At 45.9% G+C, this 19661-nt stretch overlaps 2 protein-coding genes across 4 annotated transcripts in view; both read right to left on the bottom strand.

Annotated features, from left to right (window-relative positions):
- Positions 1-19215, bottom strand: part of LOC132537581 (phospholipase B1, membrane-associated-like) — a 34713-nt gene extending 15498 nt beyond the window's left edge. The window contains exons 1-13 of the mRNA XM_060188420.1: positions 19202-19215; positions 18191-18272; positions 16833-16937; positions 15837-15932; positions 15241-15312; positions 12339-12404; positions 6806-6866; positions 5720-5778; positions 5035-5102; positions 4451-4494; positions 4144-4243; positions 3840-3891; positions 300-380 (exon numbers count right to left, since the gene is read on the bottom strand). Coding sequence (XP_060044403.1) covers positions 300-380; positions 3840-3891; positions 4144-4243; positions 4451-4494; positions 5035-5102; positions 5720-5778; positions 6806-6866; positions 12339-12404; positions 15241-15312; positions 15837-15932; positions 16833-16937; positions 18191-18272; positions 19202-19215 — 900 coding nt within the window. The remainder of the gene's footprint in view (positions 1-299; positions 381-3839; positions 3892-4143; positions 4244-4450; positions 4495-5034; positions 5103-5719; positions 5779-6805; positions 6867-12338; positions 12405-15240; positions 15313-15836; positions 15933-16832; positions 16938-18190; positions 18273-19201) is intronic.
- LOC132537449 (phospholipase B1, membrane-associated-like) overlaps positions 18476-19661 on the bottom strand; it is a 46753-nt gene continuing 45567 nt past the window's right edge. For all 3 annotated transcript variants that reach the window (XM_060186791.1, XM_060186792.1, XM_060186793.1), the window contains one exon: positions 18476-19448. In XM_060186791.1, the coding sequence (XP_060042774.1) occupies positions 19347-19448 (102 nt within the window). In that variant the 3' untranslated portion in view covers positions 18476-19346. The remainder of the gene's footprint in view (positions 19449-19661) is intronic.

The following is a 19661-nucleotide window of genomic DNA, read 5'->3' as shown; positions in this document are numbered from 1 at the left end:
CCAGTAGGTTTAGTGGTATTCACCCACCAGCAGAAGATGTCTGAGGGCAGTATAAGTATGCAGTCCAATGATCTACCACTGAGCTATACCCCCAAATACAAGTATGCATGAGTCTGGTGCCGGAAGAGCAGGTGCATCTCGACAGGCCTTCTGGAACTGGCATTCAGTCGTGGGAAAGGCCAGGCCTTGCAGGTGAGATGCTGGGTTACACGTCAGTGAGGCACCCAGGAGGAGGCCAGGGTTCTAGGTACAAGTCAGGACCAAGGTAAGTTTCCAAAGGAAAGAGGTCAGGAGCCTACCAGAGTGTTACAGTAATCACACAAGTCATTGATCCCAATGAAGATGGTGATCAGCTTCCAGTTGTCATGGGAGTTGATTTCCTGAGGGGAGAAAGAACTCAAACTTTGGCTTGGTGTATTACATACAGGTGATGAAGCCATACCCCCCAAAATCTTTTACCCACTTTATATCACAAGGGAGAAAAGATGCCACATAGAGACTCACTCATCCTGGAGCCTGGTGCTGAGACAAGGGGCTCCACAAAGAACCGAATGTGTGTGTATGTGTACACACACACACATACACACACACACACATACACACACACACATACACACACACATACATACACACACATACACACACACATACACACACATACACACACATACACACACACATACACACACACACATACACACACACACATACACACACACATACACACACATACACACACACACACACATTCATGTGCCAGCTCAGGGTGGAGAGATATATTTTTTCTTAAAGAAGTTGCAGGGGGCTCAGCAGTGAGTTAAATGCACATGGCACAAGGATCCTAGTTCAAGCCCCCCCGCTCCCCACATGCAGGAGGGTCAGCTAGCAAGCTGTGGAGCAGGTCTGCAGGTGTCTGTCTTTCTCTCCCCCTCTCTGCCTTCCCTTCCTCTCTTGACTTCACTCTGTCCTATCCAACGACAACGACAGCAATAACAACAACAAGGGCAACAAAATGGATGAAATGCTCTCCAGAAGCAGTGGATTCATAGTGCAGGCGCCAAGCCCCAGTGATAACCCTGGAAGCAACAAAAGAAAAAAGAATAAGTTGCAGTGCTAGATCCAGGTCATTCAACAGGAAGCACATGCATTACTGGGGATGGAGCCCTGGACTGAAGTTCCAACACCACCTGGGAGCCCCACTTCTCCTTCTCCTTCTTCTTTTGTCTTCAGGGTTATTGCTGGGGCTCAGTGCCTGCACTAAGAATCTACTGCTCCTGTTGGCTATTTTTCCCCTTTTGTTGTCCTTGTTGTTTATCAATGTTGTTGTTATTATTGCTGTCATTGTTAGATAGGACAGAGAGAAATGGAGAGAGGAGGAGAAGACAGAGGGGGGAGAGAAAGACACCTGCAGACCTGTTTCACACCTGTGAAGTGATCCCCCTGCAGGTGTGGAGCCAGGAGCTCAAACCAGGATCCTTATGCCAGTCCTTGCGCTTTACACCACCTGCACTTAACCCACTGAGCTACTCCCCAGGCCCCTCTTTTTCTCAAAGGATATAGAATAAATAGTTAGTCCCAGGATGTCACTCAATTATCATTGAGTGAATTACCAATTGGTATTGTTTAAGTGTTAGGCCCTTGGTTAATTTCCTAATGTTGCATGAAAATAAATAAATAAAGTTTCAGTGTGTAGTGACATAGAGTGTGTTAACATACCACTAAAAGATGTTATCTAGCCTTAAAAGGCACCCAGGGCAAAAGCTATAGCTATAAGCAAAAGTTTCAGAATCACTTGCTGAGGGTTCTTTGTTCTGAGTCTAGAAACAAAGATAGAAGTCTCAGTCCATCTCTCTCTCTCTCTCTCCCAGAGCACTGCTCAGCTCTGGCTTATGGAGGTACCAGGAACTGAACCTGGGATTTTGGAGCCTCAGACATAAAAGTCATTTCATGTAACCAGTATTCGATCTCCCTGGCACACACTTTCATTAAAGTCCTTTAATTGTCATTGTAAAGGTCCTTCACCTCCTTTGTTAGATTAACTCTAAGGTAATTTATCTTTTTTGGTTCAGTTTTTACTGTGATTGCTTCTTTCATCACCCCTTTCTCTTACTCATCACTTGAATATAGAAATCTCACAATACTAACTTTATTTATTATTATTATTATTATTATTATTATTATTATTATTATTTGCCTCCAGGGTTATCGCTGGGGCTCAGTGTAAGCAATACGAATCTACTGCTCCTGGTGGCCTTTTTTTTTTTTTTTTCATTTGATAGGACAGAAAGAAACTGAGAGGGGAGGGGAAGATAGAGAGGGAGAGAGAAAGACACCTGCAGACTTGCTTCACTGCTTCTGAAGTGACCCCCCCTGCAGGTGGGGTACCAGGGGCTCAAACCAGGATCCTTGCATGGGTCCTTAAGCTTCTTCATACTATGTGTGCTTAACCCAGTGCGCCACCACCCAGCCCCCCACAGACTAACTTTGTATCCTGCTATTTTATTGAATTTATTGATTTCTAGTAATTTTTGGTAGAGTCTTCATGGTTCTCCGGGTATATTATCATGCCATCTGCAAACAGTGATAGTTTAACTTTTTTCTTTCCAGTTTAAATTCCTTTAATAATTTGTTCTTGCCTGACAAGGGCTAGACTGACAAGGGCTTCAAGGACATCTGGACCTGGACTTTTATTCTTAGGAAGACTTTTTATTACTGCTTTGATTACTGCCCTAGAGAGTGGTCTGTTCAGGTTACCTGCCTCCTCTTATTCTGTGCTTGACAGATGGTATGACGCCAAAAATATGTTCATTTCAACAAGGTTGTCTGTTTTATTTGTAAAGTGCTCCTAACACTCATATTCTCTAAACATCTCGCCATCATCAGTTGTAATTTTCACCTTTCTCATTTATCTCCTTTTTTTCTTGGTGAGTTTAGCAAGTGGTTTACCTATTTCATTTATCCTCTCAAAGCTCTTGTTTTATTGTTACTCTTGTCATGTTTTTGTTTTCTATCAATATTTTATTAATTTCTACTCTGATTTTTATTATTCTCCTAGAAAGTCTACTTTTAGAAGCTGGGGTTGGGGTTAGATAGAATAATGTTTATGCAAACAGACTCCCATGCCTGAGGCTCCAAAGTTCCAGGTTCAATCCCCCACACCACCATAATCCAGAGCTAAGCAGTGCTCTGGTTAAAAACAAACAAACAACCTAGGATCTGGGGTTTACAGAACAGGGCTCTGGGAAGCCAGCTCTTGGCTACAGTGGGCAGGAGCCAGGGACTGAGGACAACACTTTGCTCTGTCTCTAATTCATGGGGCAGAGCCTGGGTGCTGAAGGAGAGGAGAAGGGAAGAGTGTGATAATACCCGTTTCTCCTTATTCACAGTGCATTCTTAAAGACATGTCAAGGACTGGGAGCTAGCCCAGCAAGGATAACACTGGGTGTGATGACCTGGGTCTGAACCCTGCCACCATATGTAAGCACCAAGGATGGTATTGGGGAACACCATGCATGATGGTGGGGCCATACTGCCATGCCTTTCTCCTTTCTTCTCTCCTCCCCTCCCTCCTTTAAAATAAAGAATAAAAAACGGGGCTGGGGAAACAGCTAAATGATGGTATTGCACACTTGTTAGGCTCCGGGTTAATTTCCAAGTATCACAAAGCATCAATAAAAAGAGGGAAGGAGGGAAGGGGGAAGAAGGGAGGGAAAGGAGCAGTGGGTAAAGGGAGGGACAGATGGAGGGAGGAGCCGCAGAAGGGCAGGACTCCTTAGGGGCCCATATACCCACCCAACCACTTGGCATCTTTCATGAGCAGCCAGGGGCCCTGTACTTACAGATATGTTTTCCATTAGCTTCACCAATTCCTCAGCCTGATACACCAAGTTCCTGGGAAGGGGCAAGAGAAGATGACATTCAAGTTTATCTCAGAAGCAAGAGCTCCAATTGTAGGAGCTGGGCCAGGCAAAAGAGATACTTGGGATGGGGGCGGGGGATGTAAGCTCCTTGGCTGGAGATTTCAGGCTCAGACACATAGGAAGGACTCCCCTGTGCAACAGCTCTTACCACCCATCTGGGGCCAGCTTCCCAGACACCACCCGTCCTGCTCCTCTCTGTCAATCTGGCCGCCACAATACTCACGGGGCCCTCGCATTCTCCTTGGCGACATTCAGACCTGCCATATCCTTCCAGGTGCCGGTGGAAGAGCCATAGAGCCTAGCGTTGAACTGCTTCAGGATGTCTTTGTGGAGGGAGAAGGCAGAAAGGTTTGGTGAGAGGGGGCTGGGCACTAGTACTGGCTGGGACAGGGGTGTGGAGCAGGGTGGCTGGGGTCTTTCCAGGACTGGTGACTTCCCTCCTCGGAGATAACCTTGTCCTTCCTCCCTCGCTTGGAAGATCCTGACCTGAGCCAGGGTGAAAATACGTGCATCTCTGTATTGCCACTTACTGGGCAGCGTGGTCTGATTCCGCAAGCCTCTATCCCCTCCAATGCTGGGGCGGAGAAAGCACACTAGTTAGTACCCTTGTATCTGATGCCCACAAGCTGTCACCTGTCCTTTCTGTTATCTTTCTGTGGTGCCAGGGAATAAGTCAAAGGCCTTGTTCATGTATAATACTGCCAGGCAAACCCCTCCCCTCAGTCCGGTTTTGTATTCTCTGTCTTTATAGAGAAAGAAAGACTACTGGAAGATCAAAGAGAGGCAGACAGAGGGAAGAGAAACAAACACCACGGCAATGGCTCTACCATCCACGAAGTTCCTATGACACTATCAGTGGTGCTCCCGTGGCTTGAACCTAGATCTTCATACATGGTAAGGCAGGTGCTCGACCTCCTCGGCCATCTCCTGCCCCACCCCCCCAAGTTGTCATATTTCAGTGAAAAGAACAGTGTCTGCCCTAGTCAATTAGTCCCAACCCCCTGGAGTCGTGACGGCCCCATTATGATTCTAAAGGAGGAGTTACACACCACTCATACTTCTTGGGTGGGTGAGTAGGGGGTCATGTCTCAAAGTTAGTGTCAAGCAGCCTCACCTCCAAGAGAGTCCCCTCCACGATGTGAAGGAGGCAGAGATGTTGGTTGGACTGGCTCCCCATGCTGTCTGTGAAAGGCCAAAAGAAGGTCCCAGTCAGACTTGGGCAGCACCCACATGCTAAGCCGTGCTGGTTTTCAGAGACAGATCCCTGATGCATAAAATTGAGAAGGTCACCTGTATGACTAGGTCTTTTCTGTTGTAAATGTTTCTCATTTTCTCAGCTGAGTAAGTATCTCCTGGATTACATGGTTATATCTCAGCTTCCTTTCCCTTCAAAATTGCCAGCAGAGTACCTGACCACAGCAATCATTAAATTGTTGGCCAGTGTCCATGTCATTTCATAAAGGCTGTGCTCTGTGAAGAACTGAGTACCGTCTGCACCTCAAGAACTCTTCTCTTAATGGAGTGAGTGAGTGGATGCTGGGCTGTACGTGCCAAGACATGCCACTCCCAGAATCTGGGGCAGAGGGCGGAGGGAGACTATGACTCTGCGGGATAAAGATGATGCAAGAGTGGAAAGGTGGTGTTGGCAGCAACTGTGGAGAGGTGGAGGGACAGGGGAGGCTTTTGTATTTAAGTTGGGTTCTCAAGGGTCTCAGAGAGACCCTGTGTGCAGAACCAATGTGGAGAAAGACATGATTCTAAACAGTTGCCCCCCCCTCCAGGATCAGCATGGAACTCACAGTTATCCAATCACCCATGGTGGCCACCACATTTATGTCTGCTGGCCGGAGCTTGTGGACTAGGAGAGATGGGAAAAAAGAAGGAAGAGGTTGGGGGAGGCTTTTTCTTTTCTTTTTTGTGTGGCGCACGGTAGGGGAAAATGAAGCAATGACCTAGATCGTGTGTGATACCACTGAGCCACCTTTTTTGTAGACTTTTTTGTAGGCTCCCATTTTGTAGACTTTATTTAAATGATTGTGTATTTCTATGGTCTTGCGTAGCTGTGATGCCACTGCTTCCTAGATGATTTTTTCATTCTCTATTATAGATGGGGGGGACAGCCCCACAACACTGCTTCACCCATCTTGGACCTTCTCTTAGTTCCATCGTGGTGCTCCCATGTGGTGCTGGGGCTTGAACCTGGGTCCTCATGCAGGATAATGTATGTGGTCTACTGAGTGAGCTATCTTTGTCTCCCTAGCCTTTATATCTCTTTAATTATTTGGGGAAGAGGGAGAGACAGAGCTAGAAAACACACACATCCCCCACCATTCATGATGCTCCCATGTGTTTCTGGGCTCCGAGCCCAGGATCTCAGGCAAGGCAAGGTGTGTGCTTTACCAGTGAGCAATCTTCCAGCCCAGAGCTCTTCCTTCTAAAATGTAAACTTGCCCAGGATTCTGAGACCCCAGTTCCTGACTGTCCCTTCATTCCTGAGAAGGAGCCCTGAGGGCTCCCACTGGGACTGCCTGGGGATGGGATGAATGAATTAGGGAGAGGGTCCTGTGCAGCAGAATCCAACAGTGGCTGCATCCCTGTGGTGTCCCGTGATCCTGGACTGTGTTGCAGGGGAATCAGCAAGGCCAACTTAAGGCTCCAAGCTATGTCTGTAGCATCACCACCATCCTCCAACCTGACACTTAGGTCCTGCATTAAAAGGAGGAATGAGTGCTGGGGGAGGTGGTTCAGAGATAGAGCTCAAGTTCTGCAGGTGTGAAAACCTGAATTCAATACCCAGCACCACTCACCCTGGTCTCTCTCCTGCTCTCATAAAAATAAATATAAGTAAGTTTAAAAAGGGAGCAGTAAACAATATTTTCACTCACCTGAGGTGGGAACAGACTTAGAAGGCTTCAAATCCTTGCAGTTGAATTCACTACCCCAATTCTAAATCAATAGGAGAAAAGACAAAACACATCACCAGGTGTGCAGGAAAGCTAGCTACAGCCAAGCAGAAAAGCTAAAGAATTCAGAATGGAGCCTCGACTTGATCACTGTCAGGGTGCCTCCCAGAGTGAAACCTCAAAAGTAGAGATGGACTGGGATGGAAAACAGGGAGCAGAAATTGTGTGCAGTTCTTTATATTCCTGGACACAAAGTAAATGGGTCAACGTATTCTGCCACTCAAGGAAGACTGGTCCTGCAATGAGTGCAGCCTGGAGTGGTCTTAGCTATGACCACAGAATGTGAGCTCAGACCTACAGGGATGCAGAGTTTACACAGGCTGTTGTGCTGAATATAGACCCCAGATCAAATTGATGGGGTTAACAGTTAATAATATTTATGCACTTTTCCCATATTTGGGAGCTACTCTCTGCCCTGATTTAGCTTTCTAGTCCTATTTCCAACTCTGACACCATCTCACCAGACAATACCTTTAGGCCACCTACATGTTAGCTATCAGAATCAGGAAAAATTTAATAAAGTCATGGGCCCCTTGGGAAAAACCTAAGACAGATTTACTAGCCTTTTCCAAAATGGAGATCCCAAATCTCATCTACTATCTTCTTACCTTTAGGTTCCTGATTATTAAACAATGTGTTCTGCTTTATATCTTACTATTTTTCAGCCACCAAGTTGTAGATGCTACCATGACACCAACCTGACTTCTCTGGGCAGACGACCTCACCAATGTGACCTGGAACCCTACCTCACCAGAGTCCTGCTCCACTAGAGAAAGAAAGAAATAGGCTGGGAGTATGGATCGACCTGTCAAAGCCCATGTCCATCAGAGAAGCAATTACAGAAACCAGACCTTCCACCCTCTGCTCTCCATAAAGTTCTTTTTTATTTCTTTATTTGGAGATTAATGGTTTATAATCAACAGTAAAATACAATAGTTTGTATGTGCATAGCATTTACACATAGGTCCTTCCACTAGGTCCTCCTTTGCCATCATGTTTCAGGACCCAAACCCTCCCCCCAACCCAAGAGCCTTTTACTTTGGTGCAATATACCAACTCCAGTCCAAGTTCTGTTTAGAGTTTTCCCTTCTGATCTTCTTTTTCAACTTTTATGAGTGAGATCATCCCATGCTCATCCTTTTATTTCTGACTTTTCTCACTTAACATGATTATTTTCAAGCTCCATCCAAGATGGGGTAAAGAAGGTGAATTCACCATGAACCTGAGACTTTGGAGCCTTAGGAATAAGAGTCTCTTTGCATAACCATTATGCCATCTACCCTGTTCACATTTCTCTGTTTTCCACATAACAATTCAATGCCCTTCTAGGTCCTCTTCTACCATCATGTTCCAATGTTCCAGGACCTGAACCCTCCTCCCCAACCCCAGAGTCCTTAACTTTGGTGCAATACACCATACTCAGTCCAAGTTCTGCACTGTGTTTATTGTTCAACTTCTTTTTTTTGTAATTGGATTCATTTCATTGAAGTTTCATTTAAAATTTAGATGGAAAAATGTCGTGCTGCGCCACAGAGGAGAGAGAGAGGAGATCCGGAGTGGAGAGGGAACACAATTCTTTATTTGCGCAGGCACCTCAGAGTTGGGTGAGAGCGCAGTGGTTCGGGCCACGTGGAGGTAGCAAAAATGGCCACCTCACGCAGCAACCTTCCCTGCGTCTAATCACCGAAGTGAAAAGTGGGCAAGAGAGAGAGGGGCGGAAGAAGAAGGGCTTTATAGGGCAAAAACCGGGAGTGATGAGCCAGGACAGGATTGGTTGGGAAGGGCACTTTGAGAATATCGTATTAACTCTCACGGGAACTGGCACTAACCTGAGGGGACAACTGCACAGCAGAAAAAGAGTTCTGCCAATATTTTCTTCTAAGTATTTGATGGTTTCTAGCCTAACATCTGAGGGATACTGAAATCCCCTACTATTGCTGTGCTGCTGTTAATATATTGCTGTAGCTCTTTCAGTAGATGTTTAATTATTTAGATGACCTCTCCTTAGGTGTACAAATGTTAATAATCAGTAAGTCCTCTTGACTGACTGATCTTCTGAGCATTAAGTAATGTCCATCCCTGAATTTTAAAATTTTATCTATTGTGTCAAATTGGGAATAGTTGTTCCTGATCTTTTTTGTCTTCCATTGGCCTGTATGGTAGTTTTCCATCCTTTCACTTTAGGTCTGTGTTTGTCTTGTTGAGCTGGTGAGATTCCTGCAGAAAACATATGGTTGGGTTCTATTTTCTGATCCATCTTTCTACTCAGTGCCTTTTAATAGGTGAATTCAGACCACTGACATTTGTTGATATCAAAGACTGAAGATATTTTAATGCCATTATTCTAAAATTTTAGAGTGTTATGATATATGGTATGTTTATTATGATGTGATTGTTTATAAGAGACCTTTCAGAACTTCTTGCAGGGCGGGCTTGGTGATATTTGATTCCTTCAACTGCTGCTTGTCTGAGAAGGTTTTTATGCCTCCACCTAGTCTGAATGACAGTCTAGCAGGATACAGTAGTCTTTGGTGAAAACCTTTCTCATCAAGAACTCGATATATGTCTTGCCATTCTCTTCTTTCCTTTAGTGTTTGTGTGGAGAAATCTGCTGCTAATCTTACAGGTTTTTCTTCTGTAGGTGACTCTTTGTTTTTCTCTTGCAGCCTTCAGGATTCTTTCTTTACCCTTATTCCTTTTCAATCTAAATATGATGTGTCTTGGTGTCTTTAAGTCTGGGTTATCTGCTTGGGACCCTCTGAACTTCTTGAACCTTTGTCTTTTATGTTGTCTAAAGTAGAGAAGTTCTCAGCTACTTTGTCTATAGAATGCTTTTTTCCCTTCCCTCTCTTTCTTCCTCTGCCAATAATACATATATTACTTCTTCTGAAGTCATCCCATATGTCTCTGTTGTTGTTTTCAGTATCTCTTAATCTCTTTTTGAGATATCTTCTTTCTTGGTTTTGTCTAATTCATCTTCAATCTTGCTAATTCTGTTTTCTGCCTCACTTATTCTATTCTCTCTCTAATTGATCTTCAATCTTGCTAATTCTGTTTTCTGCCTCACTTATTCTATTCTCTCTCCCCTCTGTTGTTTCAGTTATTTTGTTACCCTGTTCTGATACTGTATTAGCTTGTTCAGCTAGCTGTGTTCTTAGCTCAGCTATTTCAGCTTTCAGCTCTCTAATCACTTCAAGATAGTAGTTTCTTTTGGAGTCGCATTTGCTGTTTCCCCATTTCTGATATTACTTTCAAACTCTTTCCTCATTCCTGTGACTAATACTTCAATTAGTATTTGAATCTTGTCCTCATTCTTATGTGCTTCTACCTTTTGGGGGCTTTTATCTGGTCTTTTATTATAGTTGATTTATTCCATGTTTCTTCTTGATTTAACCACTGAATATAGTGTTTTATGTTTAACCACTGAATATAGTGTTTTATGTTTCTCTCAGTAATATTCAAATCCACTAATCACACATGATTGGATTGATTTGTGTCTAAGTATGGTACTTAAAGAGTTCACAGTAATGGAAATTAACAGTTGTTTCAATTTTGTCTCAATCCTTGAGGTGAAGCATGGTGGCCGTTCAACCCTCCTTTCTTTATCTCCCCTGTATGCTATGGGAGCCTGTGGGCTTTTTTAGCTTAATTACTCACTCCTAACCTAGACATAAAGCAGGGTTTGGGAGAGATAGCACGGTGTTTATTCAAAGAGACTCCCACGCCCCTAGGGTCCAAAGCCCCAGGCCCACTTCAGATTCTCTGACAGCAGTCAGAGCCAGAAAGGGCAGCAGTCATTGGCCTTGTGAGTTTCTTAGCAAATCCTATTTGTACTCCTTGGGTTCTGAGGCAATTATTTAATGTCTCCAAATTCCTTACGAGAACAATGTGGAAAGGCTGCCACTATACAACCCCACTTCCAGACCACTGGGAGTGTATGTCTTCTCCGGAGTTGCCTGATCAGGTCTCTGCCCCCCTCCCATATCAGCACAGGGCCTTCCTGCTGCTGCTCCAGCCTCCAGGGACAGTAGCAATGGAGACTCACAGTGGCATTTGGAGAGCCTTAGGGGATCTGATCCTCCCAACAGCAGTTTATTCGTTAATAAAACTCAGACCAGAGGTGGTGCCTCAAACTGCAGGACTGTTACCAGTCACTCCCAAGTAGGTGAAGGATTTCAGCCCAAGGAATCTCTCCTTAGGCCACCCTCTGTCCAGGAGCCACACATGTTTGCACTCACCCATGAGTGCAAAACTTGGTGGGTTCCCAAAGTATTCCAAGTCTTGTCTTGTGTGTTCTCAGGTGATCTTCTTTGTTATTCTTAGTTAACCGGGAGAAGAGAGACATCTTTGGTCCATACTCCCAGAGGGATAAAGAATATAGAAACTTCCAATGGAGGGGAAGGGATATGGAACTCTGGTGCTGGGAATTGTATGGAATTATACCCCATCTTACCTACAGTCCTGTCAATCATTATTAAATCAATGAAAAAATAAAAAAATAAAAAGATGCAATTCAGCTCCCATATTGAGTTTTTGTATTCCCTGTCTGGGACCTTGACTCTGGCTCTATAGAGCTGACATCTTTTCATCATGCTCATCCCAGTTCAAATCTCCTTTCCTAAGAGAGGAGGCCTGGCCTGGCCTGCACAGCTCAGTGACTTACACTTCTGTGAGTCAACTTCTTGCTATCACTCCCTGAAACAACCATGAAGATATGTCAAATGCCTTTTTCCAAGAGAATGGCAACTCTGTGAAGACTGGGGCTGTCTCATGAACTGCTCCTTATCCCTAGAATCATGCTGACACATGGGGGAGGGGGACAATGTGAAATGAACTCTAGTTGCTTCCTCTGAATTCCTCAGCCCCTAGCACAAGATTGACTATCCCACAGGTGCTCAGCTGAGACTGACAGATGAGTTCCCCTCCTAGTGGCTGACAGTCTAATGACTGTGGCCCAGGATTTTTGATCCACCAGACCATAAATCCATAGGCCCCAAATACCTTAGCTGCAATAATCAAATTGAACCCAACAAACCCCAGGGAACAACCTTGATGCATGTCAATTTCCTGTTGGGCCCAGTCCTTAGAATTGAGGTTCTACTACTTGTGTCCTACCTTACCGTAAACAGATGGTACATCCAGCCCACAACATGCATCTTTCTTCCCTTCCTTAAAAACTGAGCTACCTACTCAGAAAGAACATCTGGGCTAAGGTCAAGGACAATGGGTTCACAGGCATTTCCTCTAGTCCACTGATGACATCAGGCAAGCACTTGAGAACTTGTTAGGGCAATCTTGGAATACTATGACTCAGGAATATTTATATTCTAGTTTTCAGCATGTAAGAAGGTTTACATTCCTGCTGAATACTCTGAAACCAGCACCATCCTTGAACCATAGACTTAGAGGTGGGTTACTCTGTTACTGAAAGGGTCAGACATGTGGCAGAGCTTACCTTATCAACCGGATTGCCAGGGTATGTGTAGTTGCTGTTCTTGATGGTTCTCACATAGGGCATATTCTGTTAGATGAGAGATTGTTTCAAGAGAATTCCAAGCCTCCCAGCTGAGGTCCTTAAATTATAACTCTCTATTGGTTTATGATGGAAGGTAGGGTTAGAGTAACTTTAACAATAAAGTGAAGAGAATTATACTGAGGCACAGACAGTGGTGGTAAGGGAAAAGGATGCTAACAGGAGACACACTTAGAAAGATTCTGTCAGAGGAGGTATATGTCCAATTGTGAAAACTGCAAAAACATGGAGGGAAGAAGAGGTATCTTAAGGTCCACAGGTGTTGGAATGACAAATACATAGTTACAATTTGGACATTCCTTGTTCCAAAAATATTTTTGAATTAATGTTGGCTTTGATAGTGATGGTGAGGTCAAGGAAGGTTGAGGAGATCTACACACTTCAAGCATTAAAAAGATAATAGTAGACTTCCCTGGACAGACAACCCCACCAATGTGTCCTGGAGCTCCGATTCCCCAGAACCCTACCCAACTAGGGAAAAAGAGAGACAGGCTGGGAGTATGGATCGACCTGTCAATGCCCATGTTCAGCAGGGAAGCAATTACAGAAGCCAGACCTTCCATCTTCTGCATCCCACAATGACCTTGGGTCCATACTCCCAGAGAGATAAAGAATAGGAAAGCTATCAGGGGAGGGGATGGGATATGGAGTTCTGGTGGTGGGAACTGTGTGGAGTTGTACCCCTCTTATCCTATGATTTTGTCAATGTTTCCTTTTTATAAATAAATTAGATACAATAAACTATATACAGTGAATAAACAATAAATAAACTAGATATAATTCACAAATAGAAATACTGTTAAATTATAAGGAAATCCAACAAATCTCTACTTTTTTCTTAAGATGAAACAATGAATCAAATAGCAGATGTAATTAATTCTGTTTTTCTTTCTCAATCTCCTCTCTCTCTCTCTCTCTCTCCCCCCCCCACTCATCCCCTTTCTTGGCTGATACACTAATCACATATTTCAGCTATTTTCTGGAGAACCCAAAGGGGGGAGGAATCTTTGAAGGATGAGAAACAGAGCTGGAGTTCTGGAGGAAAAGAAATAAATGGTGACTAGGATTTAGGAGTCCTGTACAAAGTCATTTAACAGGAACCATGGAAATGGACACATTTAAGAGAGAATTAGTGGGGGGAGAGAGAAGAGAACAGAATGAGACTGGAAAGTTGAAGACAGTCTGCATTTTAGGCTAGAGAAGAAAGGAGGATCATTAAAAGAGTAAGAAAGAGTAGCTGGTATCATGAATACAGGTAGGAAATAATATCAAGAAAGTGGGTATTAGCACTGACAAATGCTTAGATAACACAAGAGGAAAGAGCTGTTCGCTTTAAAACCCAAGGAGCCATAACTGGTTTCCCTGGTTTGGGGAAGGAGAAGGTAGAGAGCTCAGGACTAAAGGAACAACAGTCACAGAGCAGCTGAGCAGAAGTCGGTACAGGCTGAAAGTTCAGTTATAACCCAGAGAGCTACCCAACTGGCAGAATGCTTCTGTACTGGAAGGGGAAGCAGAAAAAGAAAAGGGGTGTGAAAGCTCTTTAGCTCTTCCCACCCATTCTGGCCTCCTATCATTAGTAGGTCCTGCCAGCTGTAGACACAGGCAGGGCTAAAATTGCTGCCTGGCCCCAGATGGCTCACAGGGATGGATGCTTCTGGGCTTTTATATAGCTCCAAGGCAAGCCTGTGAGAAGATGAGGTCTGAGCCACCATGCACACTGCTGTGATGTCAGGTGCAGGAAAGTTGGTTTTCCATCAAATGAGTCCTGTGGCCATGGGCTCTGGGGTTGCCTAGCAACCATTTCTTTCAGGCTTTCTCCCTTTTCCTCACTGACAGCTAGCCAAGTTCTGTCCAGGATCTGCTGTGCTCTGAGATGTAGGTAGAATGGATCTCTACTGGAGGCTCCCTGCCTAGTCTGGGTCAGGTGGTAGTATGGGTCCCCTTGTGGTCCTGGGGTGAGAGGGATCTCCCTGACCCGGCGCCTGCCCACAGCCCCTCTTCCCATTGTCCTTGCTCTCCTGATGTAGCAAGAGGATGAGCCCGGGATCTGACTGAGAATGGAACCTGGAAGGGGAGCCCACTCTTGTGGATGCCCTGAAGACAGAGGATGGAGCCACAGATCATTCCATGCTCAGCTGGGAGGGTGGCAGTCAGAACGCAGTGGGACGCAGCCTCCCAGATTATGTCAGGCCTTTCTGCTTTGATGTCCTTGCAAGGCTCTCTGGACTCAACTTAATTTGCTTAAAAAGCTACAGGATGGCACTGGGAAAGGAAGATAAAGGCAGTAGAAACATATCTGCCCCCACCCTGAGGTCCAGAATCCAGTCTAACAGCCATTTACATTTTCCTCCTTAAAAGGAATCCTGAGCTGAGTTCCAGTTCACACCTTTGTTGCTTCCTAGTTCACCCCTTTACTGCTCTCCCCGTTGACCTTATCCATGCCAGAAAGTCCCTGCCCATGTTCTGTAATTACAAACCATAACCTCTGAGCACCAGCAGCTTCTCACTAGGATTTTAGCCTACAAGCTCCACCCATCAGTCCTTACTGCTCTGCTTCTGGTTTCTGCACTCCTCTTCCAGCAACCCTCCTCTCTCATCCCATTTTCCCCCTCTCCTTGACCCCTGCTCTATTCTCCCAGCTGTTTCTCCTAGTACTCCTAAAGTGAGTGTCTTCACACTCTTCTCCTTCCCCCACTCCCACACTTCTCCAGCTTCCAAAGGCCATGGACTCCCAGACAAGAGACCATGAGGAAACTCTGGGGGGAGAGTGTGGAGTCTGAGCCTAGGGGTTTTGGAGGGAAGTGAATCTGGCTCCCCTTATTACCGGATCTGGACAGAAGAGGGGCATTTCTATTTCCAGGTTCAAGAAGTCTTTCTTATTTCCCAGTGGAGCCATCTAATTGGGAAAGTAAAGAGAGACATAGATGTAGCAGTTTCCATAAAGCAGACAGACATTTCCTATCAGAATTGCTCAATGAAGAAGTTTGGAGCTAGCATGGGGGAGGGGGCTGGGTCCGTGCCTGACTCTACCCATGGCCACCTGGGATATCAGGCAAGTCTCTTTGTGTTTCTGGGATTGAGCATTCTCATAAACTCATCTTGCTTCTCCTGCAGTGAGGCACATGTGAGATGACATGTGTATAACTCACACAGCACAGTTGCTGGTAAGTACAATATGTTTTTTTTAAAAAGTCTCATTTGGCTGTGGCAAATACTCAGTACAGAGAAGGAGGGTTAGTTGGCCTTGGTTTGGTATGGGCTTTATATTCTCCATTCTAGAAATTTCTAGATATGCCAGTCATTGCTCCTCTATTCCTGGCCTATATAGAGGGCCTAAAGGCCAATACCATCAAATAGGGGCTGGTGGTTTGCCCTAGACTAGAACCCCAAAGAAGCAGGGACCCCCCCACTTAATTTTACCATATTGTTCCACAGGGCTCTGGCAAGCTGAGTATGGAGTCTCTGACTTGGGAGAAGGCAGTCTGCAGCAAAGTAGCAGATATCTGGCCGCCCATCCTGAATGAGAGAAACAGACTTGCTGAGATTCTGTTGGTTCAGAAGGCGAGAGAGGGAGTCACTGCTGATGGACTTGATCTCCTCCCCTGCAGTGGTGCTCTGAGTCAAGGAGTCCCTATCAGGCCAGATCTCTCCAGCAGATCAGAGCAAACCCAAAGAGCAACCACCCAGGTAAGTCCAAGTACCCACATTCTTTAATGGTTCCCTGATTCCTCTTAAGTAAAAGCTGACAATCTCCATTACAACAAGAATCTAAGAAATGACTCCCCAGTCCTTGGCCAGTTGACTCTGCTAGTCCTTGCTGTGGAGAAGGGGGCCATGCCTGGGCACAATGGCAGTTCCCGGGCTTCAGTTCATTCTCACTAGCATGACATGTAGAGGCTCAGAGCTTCTTTCCAGCTTCTCTCCAGTTAGAGAAGAGCAAAGGAGGCAGAACCAAGAACCCTCCCTGTGGTGTCCACAGATGGGAGGACCAGGCAAGGAGTATGGTCTGCAAGGAAGGCAGAAACCAAATACTCAGAGACTGGGAGAACTGCAGAGTTCTGCACACAGCAAAAAATGAACCCATCATCCAGTGCTGGTCACCTCACATCTTGCCTTTCTGTCTCTTATTTCCCAAGTAATGTTAGGAAGAAGACTCCCCAAAACCAGGCCTGTGGTCAAGGGGGAAGAGGCAACTCATCAAGCAGCTGTAGTGACCATCTGTAAGGGAAGTCCGGCTTCTGGCAGACAACAGGTTCTCAGTAAAACAGAGATTGTTGTAGGAGCAAGGACCCCCCTAAAAACGTAGTACAGATTTTTAGAGGAGGAGGAAATTTGCTTATGTCGTTTCTGTTTTACTCACCCTCTCATGAAAATACTGGTCATTTCTGATGGACTTTCCTCCTCTGAGGAGCTTACCTGCCCAACTGGAAGTATAAGGTTTTGGAAGAAGGGCTGCAGTACCACCGTGAAGTCATCCCGAGTGTCATAGCGGCCAGAGTGCACCAGCTCCCGCAGGCCACTCTGGAGACACAGGCAGGGAGCCATTGGCACAGGTCCTGGGCATTCAGGTACCCAGCATGAGAGCACAATATGGGGGGGTGGGAGGCAGTATTCCTGCCCCATCTCCCTTGACAGGTGGGGACTGACTCTGTCCTTTGAGAACCTAAATGCGCCTCAAGCCCCTTTATAAATCTCTTTCCTGGGAGTGGTGGTAGCATAGCGGGTTAAGCGCACTTGCCGCGAAGCACAAGGACCGGCATAAGAATCCCAGTTCATGGCCCCGGCTCCTCACCTGCAGGAGAGTCACTTCAAAGGCGACTTTCTTTCTCTCCCCCTCTCTGTCTTCCCTGCCTCTCTCCATTTCTCTCTGTCCTATCTAACAATGATGACATCAATAACAATAATAACTACACCAACAATAAAAAACCAACAAGGGCAACAAAAGGGAAGAAAAATAAATAAACATAAAAAATTAAAAATAAATAAATAAATCTCTTTCCTGAACTATAAACGGGTCAGGTCACTTTTCTTTGTTTTCCTTTGGACTGGGCTGCAGACTCTGAGGGGCCAGACAGGAGTTCCACATGGAACTGGGAATGAGTTTCCAGAGGGTCCCCAGTCTTTACACCTGCAAGCTCCTTCCCTGTGGCCCACCTTGCTAAGGTGGTGGGGGTTGCACGGAAAGGGAGTAAGGTTCCACATGGTGCCTAGGCCTACTTTCCTCTTTAAGCCTACTGTGAGGACAAAGTCACAAAGCCAGCTCAGTCACCTAACTGACCCCAACTGGGGAACTCAAGCCAGATGAGTGAAAGGAAGAGGCCCAGAGGAGGATGTCATTCCCCAAACCTTCAAAAGCTCCCTCCTGGGAGTCAGGAGGTAGTGCAGGTTAAGCGCACTACTGGGAGTCAGGAGGTTAAGCGCAGGTGGCACAAAGGGCAAGGACCAGCATAAGGATCTTGGTTCAAGCCCCCGGCTCCCCACCTGCAGGGGAGTCACTTCACAAGCAGTGAAGCAGGTCTGCACGTGTCTATCTTTCTCTCCCCTCTCTGTCTTCCCCTCCTCTCTCCATTTCTCTCCATCCTATCCAACAATGATGACAACAATAATAACTACAACAATAAAACAAAAAAAACAAGGGCAACAAAAGGGAATAAACAAATATTTTTTTTTTAAAAAAAGCTCCCTCCCCCCCGTGTGTCCCTCCTGGGGGACTCTGGGCTGGTGTGTTAGACTGGGGCGCCACATACCAACTGGTGTCCCCTTCTTTGTATCACCTGGTAGCTGCGGCTCAGAGTCTCCAATGCGGCTAAACCCAAGGAATTCCTCTTTGGGGTCAGAACACAGTTACACAGAGTGCTGCAAACATGGAGGAGGGAGAGGAACCAGAGCGGAAGCTGTGGTCAGGGCTGGTGCTGCTCCCGGAGCTGGGGAGCGGGGCAGAGATGAAAAAGAATGACGGGGGGGGGGGGTCTGGAGCCCTGCTTCAGGAATACAATCCCATCACAGGCTCTTTTCCATCTGTTTTGCCACCAGGGTCATCTCTGGTGCCTGCGGTAATGTGCATTATCAACCAGCCTCGGGCTCTTCTATTTTTATGGACTTCCTTATTTTTATGAAATAGAGATTGTGAGTGTGGAGTTAGGTGGAACAGAGTGCTCAGCTCTGACATAGGATAGTGCCATAGAAAAAGCCTGGGTGCTCTGAGCTCTCAGACTTGCAAGACTTGTTTTCTAGCATTAAACTACCTCTCTAGCCTCCATGCCATAGGCTTTTGATCCATAACAGAGCAGACATTAGTCTGGTACGGACGCTGGATAAAGGCCCAAGGCTGTATGGGTAAGTGCCCCCACAGTATTCACGGAGAACAAAGGAAAGCTGAGAAAATGAACTCAGGTAACAAAAATTCAGTGTCATGACCTCAAATACATTGCTGTCAGGGCATCCCAACCACGATGTGCCCTTCTGTTAGGAATTTCACATCCACGAAACATACTGAATGTTAAAAGAGGTATCTCTAAGGCCTATGGCACAGTGCCTGGTGCACAGTAAGTTTCAAGAAAAGTATAGTTACGTAAACAAATGTATATATAAGGGACAAACAAGTGAATAGTCTCCCACATAATGGAACAGGAGATTCTTAATTTGAAGTTCCCTATGTCCCTTTCCCAACATACCTCCTGCCCCCAAATCACTGAATAGAAGGACTGTAATCTAGTTTTAAAAAAATAAAAGTTCACGTTTGTCCCAGTTCTGCCAAATCACAGAGGTTCTACTGACACCCTCACATTGGGGGCCTCATATCTCTGATAAAAGTGAAGGGCCTAGCACAGATCTCAGCTGACTGCAGCTGCTCACAGACCAGGCCACAAAGACCCCGAGTAATGGCCGACTGCTGGAGCCATGGAGGGGTTGAGGGTGGCAGCCCCCCACCTACCTGGCATTCTCTGTCGGGCAATCTGGGTTTCCTATGAACACCTGTCGCATGATATCGGGACTCATGAAGTCCACGAGGTTGACTAAGGCCTTGGGCACCTAAGGACAAGACAGCCGGTGAGCAGAGCTCGGGGCAGTGCAGGCTGCCAGAGGAACTGGGGGAGGGGCTCAGGTTCCCCAAGAGCCCGAGCTCCACGGTGGGCTCTGGAGGGGGGCTCTGGAGAAACATCCATGGGGGCCGCAGCCCGAAGGCATGGCAGGCCCCACAGCCTTGCTGGACTCGGGTGTGAGTGGAGCCTGGGGGTGAAGAGA

This window comes from Erinaceus europaeus, chromosome 3 (assembly GCF_950295315.1).
Source record: "Erinaceus europaeus chromosome 3, mEriEur2.1, whole genome shotgun sequence".
In the NCBI taxonomy this organism is placed as follows: Eukaryota; Metazoa; Chordata; class Mammalia; order Eulipotyphla; family Erinaceidae; genus Erinaceus; species Erinaceus europaeus.
Note: the sequence above shows the minus strand (reverse complement) of the source record. Positions and strands in the feature narration are given on the sequence as shown.